This window comes from Ranitomeya imitator, chromosome 4 (genome assembly GCF_032444005.1).
Source record: "Ranitomeya imitator isolate aRanImi1 chromosome 4, aRanImi1.pri, whole genome shotgun sequence".
NCBI lineage: Eukaryota > Metazoa > Chordata > Amphibia > Anura > Dendrobatidae > Ranitomeya > Ranitomeya imitator.
In genome coordinates, this window is record NC_091285.1 from 350,039,791 (window position 1) to 350,052,817 (window position 13,027).

Genomic DNA, 13,027 nt, shown 5'->3' on the forward strand with positions numbered 1-13,027 from the left:
GATGAGTATCCAGCAATCATCCATCTTTAATGCCAACTATAATAAACTTCAGAGCTAAGGAGGAACCATTCAAGAAATATATGTTTGCTGAAGATATTTTAAGGAAGGTCACACCAGTAAACTGGTGGAAGTCACTTAAGCGCTTGGATTTAGAGACTGTTCAAGTAATGATTTCACTTTTAACAGCAGTAGCTTCTTCTGCAGGCGTTGAAAGAATATTCTCTTCCTTTGGACTCATTCATTCTAAATTGAGAAATCGGTTGGGACCCAATAAAGCAGGAAAGCTTGTTTTTCTTTTCCAGATTATGAATAGGAACAAAGAAGAAGATGATGATGAAGATGACGACAAGTGAGCTACAGAGGACAGCAGGGACAGTAGTATTTGAGTTTTTCATGTGTCGGCTGGGCTGACAGTCTAAGTTTCTTATAATATATAAATATTTTGTTTAGCCAAATTAGTTAACAAACATGGATGTTTGTTTAAGCAAATAACTTATGCTGTAATGTTGTTATTGTTTCAGTTGAATAAATCTATTTAAGTTGTTATTAAGGTCAGGATTATTTTTCTCCTTCCTAAGTACAACAGAACAGTGGTGTCCAAATATGAATGATTAACCCATTAAACTGGGGAGAAAAAAGTAATATAAAAAGTGATTCTGAAAATCTTCATCTACTTGCATGTTAAAGTAGCAAGAACTAGTTTAGGTAGAAACTTTGATTTAAATCACTGATTTAAATCAAGCCTTACTGACTAGTGATTTAAATCGTGATTTAAATCGTGATTTAAATCAGTTAGATTTAAATCAAATCCACCCTGAAAAACCCTACATAAGGTTAATTATTAGGCAACTTCCTTTCGTTTGGCAAAATGGGCTCTGAAAAGTCCAAAATTGTGAGATGTCTTGCAGAGGGATGCAGCAGTCTTGAAATTGCCAAACTTTTGAAGCGTGATCACCAAACAATCAAGCGTTTCATGGCAAATAGCCAACAGGGTCGCAAGAAGCATGTTGGGCAAAAAAGGCGCAAAATAACTGTCCATGAATTGAGGAAAATCAAGCGTGAAGCTGCCAAGATGCTATTTGCCACCAGTTTTGCCATATTTCAGAGCTGCAACGTTACTGGAGTAACAAAAAGCATAAGGTGTGCAATACTCAGGGACATGGCCAAGGTAAGGAAGGCTGAAAAACAACCACCTTTGCACAAGAAACATATGATAAAACGTCAAGACTGAGCCAAGAAATATCTTAAGACTGGCTTTTCAAAGGTTTTATGGACTGATGAAATGAGAGTGACACTTGATGGGCCAGATGAATGGGCCAGAGGCTGGATTAGTTAAGGGCAGAGAGCTCCACTCCGACTCAGACGCCAGCAAGGTGGAGGTGATGTACTGGTATGGGTTGGTATCATCAAAGATGAACTTGTGGGACCTTTTATCGGGTTGAGGATGGAGTGAAGCTCAACTCCCAGACCTACTGCCAGTTTCTGGAAGACAACTTCTTCAAGCAGTGTTCCAGGAATAAGTCAGTATCATTCAAGAACAACATGATTTTCATGCAGGACAATCCTCCATCACATGCCTCCAACTACTCCACATCGTGGCTATCTAGTAAAGGTCTCAAAGAAAAAATAATGACATGGCCCACTTGTTCACCTTATCTGAACCCTATAGAGAACCTGTGGTCATAAAATGTGAGATCTACAGGGAGAGAAAACTGTCCACCTCTCGGAACAGTGTCTGGGAGGCTGTGGTGGCTGCTGCATGCAATGATCGTAAACAGATCAAGCAACTGACAGAATCTATGGATGGAAGGCTGTTGAGTGTCATCATAAAGAAAGGTGGCTATATTGGTCACTAATTTTGGTGGGGTTTGTTTTTGCATGTCAGAAATGTTTATTTCTTTTTTTTCTGCAGTTATATAGGTTTACCTGGTGAAAATAAACAAGTGAGATGGGAATATATTTGGTTTTTATTAAGTTGCCTAATAATTCTGCACAGTAATAGTTACCTGCATAAACAGATATCCTCCTAAGATAGCCAAATCTAAAAAAAAAAAAACACTCCAACTTCCAAAAATATTAAGCTTTGATATTTATGAGTCTTTTGGGTTGATTGAGAACATAGTTGTTGATCAATAATAAAAGTAATCCTCTAAAATACAACTTGCCTAATAATTCTGCACACAGTATACGAGTATATACACTGCTCAAGAAAATAAAGGGAACACTCAAATAACACATCCTATATCTGAATCAATGATATATTCTCATTGAATACTTTGTTCTGTACAAAGTTGCATGTGCTGACAACAAAATCAAACAAAAATCATCAATGGAAATCAAATTTATTAACCAATAGAGGCCTGGATTTGGAACGATACTCAAAATCAAAGTGGAAAATCAAATTACAGGCTGATCCAACCTCAGTGGAAATGACTCAAAACAAGGAAATGATGCTCAGTAGTGTGTGTGTGTGTGTGTGTGTGTGTGTGTGTGTGTGTGTGTGTGTGTGTGTGTGTGTGTGTGTGTGTGTGGCCTCCACGTGCCTGTATGACCTCCCTAAAATGCCTGGGCATGCTCCTCATGAGGTGGTGGATGGTCTCCTGAGGGATCTCCTCCCAGACCTGGACTAAAGTATCCGCCAACTCCTGAACAGTCTGTGGTGCAATGTGATGTTGGTGGAGGGTGCGAGACATGTTCCAGATGTGCTCAATCGGATACAGGTCTGGGGAATGGGCGGGCCAGACCATAGCTTCAATGCCTTCATCTTGCATAAACCGCTGACACACTCCAGCCACATGACGTCTGGCACTGTCCTGCATTAGGAGGAACCCAAGGCCAACCGCTCCAGCATATGGTCTCACAAAGGGGTCTGAGGACCTCATCTTGTTACCTAATGGCAGTCAGGCTATCTCTGACAAGCACATGGAGGGCTGTGCGGCCCTCCAAAGAAATGCCACCCCACACCATTACTGATGCACCGCCAAACCGATCATGCTGAAGGATGTTGCAGGCAGCAGATCGCTCTCCACGGCATCTTCAGACTCTGTCACATCTGCTCAGTGTGAACCTGCTTTTACCTGTGAAGAGCACAGGGCGCCAGTGGCAAATTTGCCAATCCTGGTGTTCTGTGGCAAATGCCAAGTGTCCTTCATGGTGTTGGGCTGTGAGCACAACCTCCCATCTTTGGATGTCGGGCACTCAGACCATCCTCATGGAGTCAGTTTCTAACCATTTGTGCAAACACATGCACATTTGTGGCCTGCTGGAGGTCATTTTGCAGGGCTCTGGCAGTGCTCCTCCTGTTCCTCCTTGCACAAAGGCTGAGGTAGCAGTCCTGCTGCTGGGTTGTTGCTCTCCTACAGCCCGCTCCACATCTCCTGGTGTACTGGCCTGTCTCCTGATAGCACCTCCAGCCTCTGGACACTATGCTGACAGACACATCAAACTTTCTTTCCACAGCTCGCATTGATTTGCCATCCTGGAAAAGCTGCACTACCTAAGCCACTTGTGTAGGCTGTGGAGTCCGTCCCATGCTACCACAAGTGTGAAAGCACAACAATCATTCAAAAGTGACCAAAACATCAGCCAGAAGCATTGGTACTAAGATGTGGTCTTTGGTCCCCACCTGCAGAACCACTCCTTTATAGGGGGAAGTCTGGATAATTGCCAGTAATTTCCATCTGTTGTCCATTCCGTTTGCACAACAGGATGTGAAATTGGATTGATTTACTTGGAGTTATATCCTGTTGTTTAAGTGTTCCCTTTATTTTTTGAGCAGTGTATATATATACATATATATATATATATATATATATATATATATATATATACACATATATATATATATACATATATACAGTGCCAACAAGTAGTATTCAACCCCCTGCAGATTTAGCAGGTTTACACATTTGGAATTAACTTGGCATTGTGACATTTGGACTGTAGATCAGCCTGGAAGTGTGAAATGCACTGCAGCAAAAAAGAATGTTGTTTCTTGGTTTATTTTTTTTTTTAAATTGTGAAAAGTCTTTTCAGAGGGTCATTTATTATTCAACCCCTCAACCCACCAGAATTCTGTTTGGTTCCCCTAAAGTATTAAGAAGTAGTTCAGGCACAAAGAACAATGAGCTTCACATTTTTGGATTAATTATCTCTTTTTCCAGCCTTTTCTGACTATTTAAGACCCTCCCCAAACTTGTGAACAGCACTCATACATGGTCAACATGGGAAAGACAAAGGAGCATTCCAAGGCCATCAGAGACAAGATCGTGGAGGGTCACAAGGCTGGCAAGGGGTACAAAACCCTTTCCAAGGAGTTGGGCATACCTGTCTCCACTGTTGGGAGCATCATCCGGAAGTGGAAGGCTTATGGAACTACTGTTAGCCTTCCACGGCCTGGACAGCCTTTGAAAGTTTCCTCCCGTGCCGAGGCCAGGCTTGTCCGAAGAGTCAAGGCTAACCCAAGGACAACAAGGAAGGAGCTCCGGGAAGATCTCATGGCAGTGGGGACATTGGTTTCAGTCAATACCATAAGTAATGTACTCCACCGCAATGGTCTCCGTTCCAGACGAGCCCGTAAGGTACCTTTACTTTCAAAGCGTCATGTCAAGGCTCGTCTACAGTTTGCTCATGATCACTTGGAGGACTCTGAGACTGACTGGTTCAAGGTTCTCTGGTCTGATGAGACCAAGATCAAGATCTTTGGTGCCAACCACACACGTGACGTTTGGAGACTGGATGGCATTGCATACGACCCCAAGAATACCATCCCTACAGTCAAGCATGGTGATGGCAGCATCATGCTGTGGGGCTGTTTCTCAGCCAAGGGGCCTGGCCATCCATGGGAAGATGGATAGCACAGCCTACCTGGAGATTTTGGCCAAGAACCTCCGCTCCTCCATCAAGGATCTTAAGATGGGTCGTCATTTCATCTTCCAACAAGACAACGACCCAAAGCACACAGCCAAGAAAGCCAAGGCCTGGTTCAAGAGGCAAAAAATCAAGGTGTTGCAGTGGCCTAGTCAGTCTCCTGACCTTAACCCAATTGAAAACTTGTGGAAGGAGCTCAAGATTAAAGTCCACATGAGACACCCAAAGAACCTAGATAACTTGGAGAAGATCTGCATGGAGGAGTGGGCCAAGATAACTCCAGAGACCTGTGCCGGCCTGATCAGGTCTTATAAAAGACGATTATTAGCTGTAATTGCAAACCAAAGGTTATTCCACAAAATATTAAACCTAGGGGTTGAATAATAATTGACCCACACTTTTATGTTTAAAATTTATAAAAATTTAACTGAGCAACAAAACTTTTTGGTTTGTAAGATTTATGCATCTGTTAATAAATCCTGCTCTTGTTTGAAGTTTGAAGGCTCTAACGTATTTGCATCTTATTAAACCTGCTAAATCTGCAGGGGGCTGAATACTACTTGTAGGCATTGTGTGTATATATATATATATATATATATATATATATATATATACACACACACCGTATATATATATATATATATATATATATATATATATATATATATATATATATATATATATATATATATATATATATATATATATATATATATACATAGATAAAATATCTTAATGAAAGGATGTTTACTGTCAAAAAATACGTATATATGTACATGAATGTTTTTCAAGTACATATAGCCCCTACTATTCACCCAGAATAAGATGTATAGCTAGAAGAATAAAACCTAAATAAAAAATACAAAATACTAGAATAAAGTCGTATGCACCAAGGACAAGTACCATAAAAAAGCTACCGTAATAAGTACAGTCTTGTGCCATAAAATAATATATAATAAATCTGTGGCTGTGCATGGAAAAGGGCATACTTTTTTTTAAATATGTACTTATTGGCGGTGCAACCACAGTGTAAAATGTAGATGAAGAGTCAGGTGTTAAAGTGCAATGCAAAATAGCACAAGAGAAATAAAGGGGGCATACACCTTTAAGTGCAATGAAAAACAGCTCAGGAGAAATAGAGAGGGCATATAGCTTTAAGGTCTGCCAGTCCAAATACAGCGCACACCCCGATGCACGTTTCGGAACGGAGTCCTTCATGAAAGAGTCAAATGTGTTAAATATCATTAACCTCCTGTTTGGTCTGCTGTTTTTTCCATCACTGTATGTTTTTATTATTGATTTTATATTCCATCCACAGGCACATTTTTTGCTATAGTACTACCGTTTACCATTCTTGTTCAATAAAGGTAATTTTATTTAAAGCCATCAGTCCTTATACCTTTCTTTTTAGACCATACGTTTGGGTTATTTTCTTTTCGGTTTAATAAACAGCAATATTCTACTCCCCTTAGAAGATGCTGATTGATATTGCATGCTGTTATTTGATATGTAATCTACAAGAACACACAGATCCTTTTCTACAAGTGACTCTCCTAGATTTACTTCCCCTAGAACATATGGTGCTCTCAGATTTTTAGCACACATATAGATAACTTCATATATCTCCACATTGAATCTCATCTGCCAAGCGGATGCCCAAACCATCAGTTTGCCCAAGTCAGTTAGCAATTTATGATATCCTCCATAAACTGCAGTACACTAAATAGCTTGGTGTCAGCTGCAAAAATAGAAAATACACTATTAATTCTAATTAAACACAATTAATAATTTATATTATTAATATATTTAATAAAAAGAGAGCCAGAAGTGAACCACCTTAAGGTTGGGAAGTAATAACTGAGTCCTCTCAGGGTAGCAGCTATACACAACTCTTCTTGGGATCTTTGAGACCAGTTTGGAACCTTACTTTCTAAGTCTACAAGAGCTTACATTGCTCATTAGGCAGGGCAGTGTGAAACAGGGGTGTCAAACTGCATTCCTCGAGGGCCGCAAACCATGCGTGTTTTCGAGATTTCCTTAGCTTTGCACAAAGTGCTGTAATCATGATGTGTGTAGGTGATTAAATTATCACCTGTGCAGTACAAGGAAATCCTGAAAACATGATCTGTTTGCAGCCCTTGAGGATTGCAGTTTGACACCTCTGGTGTGAAATGTCTTTGCAAAGTCCAAAAATACTATGTCCACAGCCTCCCCACTGCCCAGGTTTCTACTTATCTCTTCCAACAAAAAATATAAGCCTGTGCAGCCCAGATCATCTGATTATGCACTTGTGATGTTGGGGGAGGTCTATAGGTTACACTAAAAAATTACCGTACTTTTTCTATTTCTTTGTAATTCCATCCATATGTTTTCATTTTCCCCGCCACCCCCATCCCCGATATTGCTTGTCACACTTGCTTTCATATCTCTCCTAAAATGTAAGCATAGTATGAACAAATGAATGTAAAATACCAACTACATCAATCTATTCGTCTAGTATCAAAATCTCATTTTCCCATTTTGCTTGCTTGACTTCAAGCAAGACTTTAGGAATAACCAAAATTTCAATATTTATTTCTTAAGTCTTTACACTGAAGATTTTACCCCTGAATTGATGCAAATTGTCTCTTCAGAGAGGAAGAGGACTAGAACTCTAGTGCCACCTATTGGAAGTAGCAATCCTAACAGTCAATGTCGACCCTTTAACGAGCCTTGTCACATGCCTTAGGATAATAGCCAAACCAGAATCTCAATTTGCAGACACTGTGTTTCGGGGTACTGCCCCTAGTCAGTGCAAAGTGGAGATCTGGTTTGGCTGATTGAGAGGCGTCTGACCGGGATCCAAGAAGTATTGTTTCTCCTTGCGGAGAGTGACATGATAAGCATGTCGAGGTAAGGAGACATAAAGCCGCAATGCTCCTGTGGGAAATATGCAAATTGTCTCTTCAGAGAGGAAGAGGACTAGAACTCTAGTGCCACCTATTGGAAGTAGCCATCCTAAGAGTCAATGTCGACCCTTTAACGAGCCCACCAGATGTCCACTTTGCACTGACGAGGTATTAATTTTGGATTAATGCAAAGTGCCATGAAATGGCAAGGACGGAGACGATGCACGCACTTGCGACAAGCTATAGAGATGTGGACACTGCAGCAGTGCCATGAAAATAAGGACATGACCTCCGACTGAACTTGTTCTATGTGTACCATATGTTAAAAAGATCTTAATTTTGAGACTGTTATTGTGTTTTAAAAGTGACATGCCAGCAGTTCCAGTGTTTCAAGGAGCAGCGTGGACATTACAATACAAGTCTCCTTTTTTCTTTTTCTTTTTTTTTTTTTTTTTTTAAATACAGTAGTTACTCGTGCAATTTTTTGTGCTGAAAACACCCCACTCGGCTTATACATGGGTCAAATGTCCCAGGAGGCCAGTGGGGGACGGGGAGCGGCTAGCCACAGAGACAGGAGTCGTCGGCTGCGGCTGTTACTGTGCCCGCTGCACACAGTGACATCCGCAGCCGCAGGCTTCCAGAAGACATCCTACTCACCTTCCTGTGCGCCCTCGCTGCATCTCGTAGGTTCCGATGCCAGCAGCATTTCTGGGTGAGCAATCACGAGGCCCTGCTCATTAAGGTAATGAATATGCACATCTCTCCACTCCTATAGGCTTTGAGTGAATATTCATTACCTTAATGGGCTGAGTCACTTAATCGCCCATCAGGAAGAGCTGGTGGCGCCGGAACGAGATGCATCAGGGCGTGCAGAAAGGGGAGTAGGATGTTTGCTTTTTTTTTTTTAATAGGAAACATTAAATAACGATTAAATTATTTCATTGAGAAGTGTAGTTTGTAAAATGGTGTTACTTATGGGGGATCTGCTGCTATTGCACCTTAGTGACTCTGCCAACATGACATTGCACCCGCAGACCATTCCAGCAAAATTATAATATGGCACTCCTTCCCTTATGAGCTTTTGACTGTGTCTGAAAAGTAGTTCCTAATTGCATGTAGGGTATTGGTGGACTCAGGAGAAATTGCACAACAAAAGTATGTTCATTTTTTCCTATTATCCCTTTTAAAACTTAAAAACTTAGGGCTAAAACATCATTTTAGTGGTAAAAATGTAATTATTCTTTCTTCACCTCCCAATAGTATAAAATGGAATGAGGCACATGTGGTGTCAATATGCTCACCGAACTCTTGGATAAATTCATTGAGAGGTGTAATTTGTTATATGGGATCACTAGTGGATGGGTTCTGCTGTTCTGGCACCTCGAGGGCTCTTCCAATGTGTTCCAATGTGACAGTGCACGGCCAAACCATTCCAGCAAAATCTGTACTCCAATCTGGCGCTCCTTCCCTTCTGAGCTTTCCACTGTGCCTCAAAAGAAGTTTTCCGCCATTTATTGGAGTGCTCAGGAGAAATTGACTAACAAATTGTACAGTTTGTTTTCTTCAATTATCCCTTTTGAAAATTAAAACTTTGGGGCTCAAACCACATTTTAGTGGAAAAAATAGAATATTTCCATTTACTCAACCCAATGTTATACAATTCTGTGAATAGCATAAGGGATAAAAATGCCCTCTACACTCCTAGATGAATTCCTTGAGAGGTGTAGTTTCCAAAACGAGGTCACTTGTAGGGGTTTCTGCAGTTTTGGCATGTCAGGGGCTCTTCAACTGTTACATGATACCTGCAATCTATTCCAGCCAAAATGGTGCTACAAAACTTAAATAGCGCTAATTTCTTTCCAAGCCCTATCATGCAGCCAAACAGTAGTTTTCTACCACATACGGTGTATCGGTGTACTCAGGAGGAATTGGACCACAAATTGTATGCATATTTTCTCCTATTACACTTTATTTTATTTTTTTTTTTAAATCCCTGTCCCCAACCCCCTCCCACCCCCTGTGCGCCTCCCTAAAATACTTACCCGGCTCCCTCTCTGCTTCCTGTCCTCGCAGCAGCTTCTCCTGTATGAGCGGTCACTTGGTGCTGCCTATCACAGTGAATATGCGGCTCCACCTCCCATAGGGGTGGAGCCGCATATTCATCACTGTAATGGGCGGCAGCACGTGACCGCTCATACAGGAGAAGCTGCGGCAAGGAGAGGACACAGCGAGGGAGCCAGGTAAGTATTCTATTAACAGCGGGGGGGCGCACAGGGGGTGGGAGGGGGTTGGGGACAGGGATCATTTTTTGATCAGGTCTTAAAAAGACAATTATTAGCTGTAATTGCAAACAAAGGTTATTCCACAAAATATTAAACCTAGGGGTTGAATAATAATTGACCCACACTTTTATGTTTAAAATTTATAAAAATTTAACTGAGCAACAAAACTTTTTGGTTTGTAAGATTACAGTATGTAGGACAACACTAACCACTAACTCGTAATTCATGAAAATCTCACGTTCTGTTAACATTTCCTACAAATTGTGCTGCAGTAAATGTTATTTTTGGCAATTTTTAGATACAATAGTTGGTGCAGCCCAAGCATACAGTAAACAAAAGCTGATGAATAAACACAAAGTTATTTAAAAAAAAACTTACAAATCAAATCGTAGATTTTGTCTTTCCTCAAAGAAATAATCCATTATAAATTTTTTTACAAAGTCCGGGTGTAAGGTGTTGTCGATCACTTCTGTCCTGCCATACTATAACGTAAAAACATAAACGAAAAATTAATCAGGAGCATTCCAGTGTTACCAACTGAGAAAAAAAGGAGTTTTCCAGCAGCATAAAAATGCTTAAGGGTATGTGCACACATTCAGGAATTTTTGCGTTTTCTGCGCGTTTTTCGTGATAAAAACGCTATAAAAACGCATAAAAACGCATACATATGCATCCTATCATTTAGAATGCATTCTGCATTTTTTGTGCACATGATGCGTTTTTTTCCGCAAAAAAAATGCATTGCAGGAAAATAAGCATCATGTTCATTATTTTTGCGGATTTTATGCGGATTTCCCATTATATTATGGCATTTGGAGTGTCTGGAAAAAAAAGCAAAAAATCTGCATAAAATCCGCAAAAAAAGCGCAAAAAATACGCATGCAGAATTCCTGCGGAAAACCTCAGGTTTATCTCAGGAAAATTCTGCATGCATTCCGGATGTGTGCACATACCCTTAAGGTACCGTCACACTAAACGATATCGCTAGCGATCCGTGACGTTGCAGCGTCCTGGCTAGCGATATCATTCAGTTTGACACACAGCAGCGATCAGAATCCTGCTGTGATGTCGTTGGTCGCTGCAGAAAGTCCAGCACTTTATTTCGTCGCTGGACTTCCTGCTGACATCGCTGAATCGGCGTGTGTGACGCCGATTCAGCGATGTCTTCGCTGGTAACCAGGGTAAACATCGGGTTTCTAAGCGCAGGGCCGTGCTTAGTAACCCGATGTTTACCCTGGTTACCAGCGTAAAAGTAAAAAAAAAAAAACAAACACTACATACTTACCTTCCGCTGTCTGTCCCTTGGCGCTCTGCTTCTCTGCCCTGTGTAAGCACAGCGGCCAGAAAGCAGAGCGGTGACGTCACCGCTGTGCTTTCCGGCTGCTGTGCTTACACAGGGCAGAGAAGCAGAGCGCCGAGGGACATACAGCGGAAGGTAAGTATGTAGTGTTTGTTTGTTTTTTACTTTTACGCTGGTAACCAGGGTAAACATCGGGTTACTAAGCTCGGCCCTGCGCTTAGTAACCCGGTGTTTACCCTGGTTACCGGCATAGTTGGTCGCTGGAGAGCTGTCTGTGTGATAGCTCTCCAGCGACCAAACAGCGACGCTGCAGCGATCCGGATCGTTGTCGGTATCGCTGCAGCGTCGCTTAGTGTGACGGTACCTTTAATCAACTGTACTTGTGTTAAGATAACAAAAAAGATTACACCTACTTTTCAAATCCCTCATTGCCCTGCAACAGTTTACTACTCCCCACTGATCTCTGCTAATGTCACTCCAGGGATGTAGCCATTCACTGGCTGCAGCAGTCTTGGTCTAACTTCATTAATGTCACCAGTACAGCCATTAATTAGCTGCCACGGTAGCAAGTGGTTTGTGAATGGGACCATAAACCTATCAGTACTCGATTAACATGGTATTTGAAATATAGGTGCACTCATATTTTATTCAGATGCAAAATATTTAAACATTTTAAACTGATGGAAACCCCAGTTAAACAGCAAATTTTCAAACCAAGAAAAAAAGAAACACAAAGTCGAAGTCAAATTTGGATTTATTTAAACAGCAAAAATTTATGCTGCAAGCTGTTATATAATAATAATAATCTTTATTTTTTATATAGCGCTAACATATTCCACAGCGCTTTACATTTTGCACACATTATATATAAGAAAGTAATACAGTACCTGAGTAATATAGTACCTGAGACCCAAAATAAGAAATGTAAAATAATGGCATTTTAGCTTTCAGTAAAGTATTTTACATAATACTTTCGGTAGTTCCAACTTTCAACCAAACATTCATTTACTATGCATCTTCATCATAATCTCCAAAACTTAGAATGAACATTTTGCTTTGTTTACAGGGAACCTGTCACCATAAAGTATACTCCAATCTGCACGCAGCATGTTGTACAGCAGGGTAGAGGTGAGCACATTAATGTATAGTTTTCTGGGAAAATATTCACTACTAGATGGTGGCCCGATTCTAAGGCCGGCCTCACACTAGCGAGATTTACGGACGTATGAGCGCATTAAATACGTCCGTAAAACACGCATTACACACGGCCCAATTATTCTCTATGCCCCTGCTCCTATCTGCCGTATTTTACTGATCCGTATTATACGGTCTTCTACAGCCATAGAAAATCGCAGCATGCTGCGTTTGTCACCGTATTGCGCAAAAAAATCGCCAATGCAAGTCTATGGGGGCCCAAAAAATACGGATTACACACGGACCAGCAGTGTGACTTGCGAGAAATACGCAGCGGTGTTAGAGAGAAAAGCCGGCAATTCAGTGCGGAGTACAGTAAAATCACACTGACAGCTTACAATAGAATAGGTGGAATAAATGTGTACACATAGAATAGGTGTATATATATATATATATACCGTATATACTAGAGTATAAGCCGACCCGAGTATAAGCCGACCCCCCTAATTTTGCCACAAAAAACTGGGAAAACTTATTGACTCGAGTATAAGCCT

The 13,027-nt window shown here is 40.9% G+C and overlaps 1 protein-coding gene across 2 annotated transcripts in view; it reads right to left on the reverse strand.

Moving 5' to 3' along the window:
• Nucleotides 1-13,027, reverse strand: part of CPNE8 (copine 8) — a 545,271-nt gene that overhangs the window by 286,615 nt on the left and 245,629 nt on the right. For both annotated transcript variants that reach the window (XM_069764995.1, XM_069764997.1), the window contains exon 4: nucleotides 10,418-10,521. In XM_069764995.1, the coding sequence (XP_069621096.1) occupies nucleotides 10,418-10,521 (104 nt within the window). The remainder of the gene's footprint in view (nucleotides 1-10,417; nucleotides 10,522-13,027) is intronic.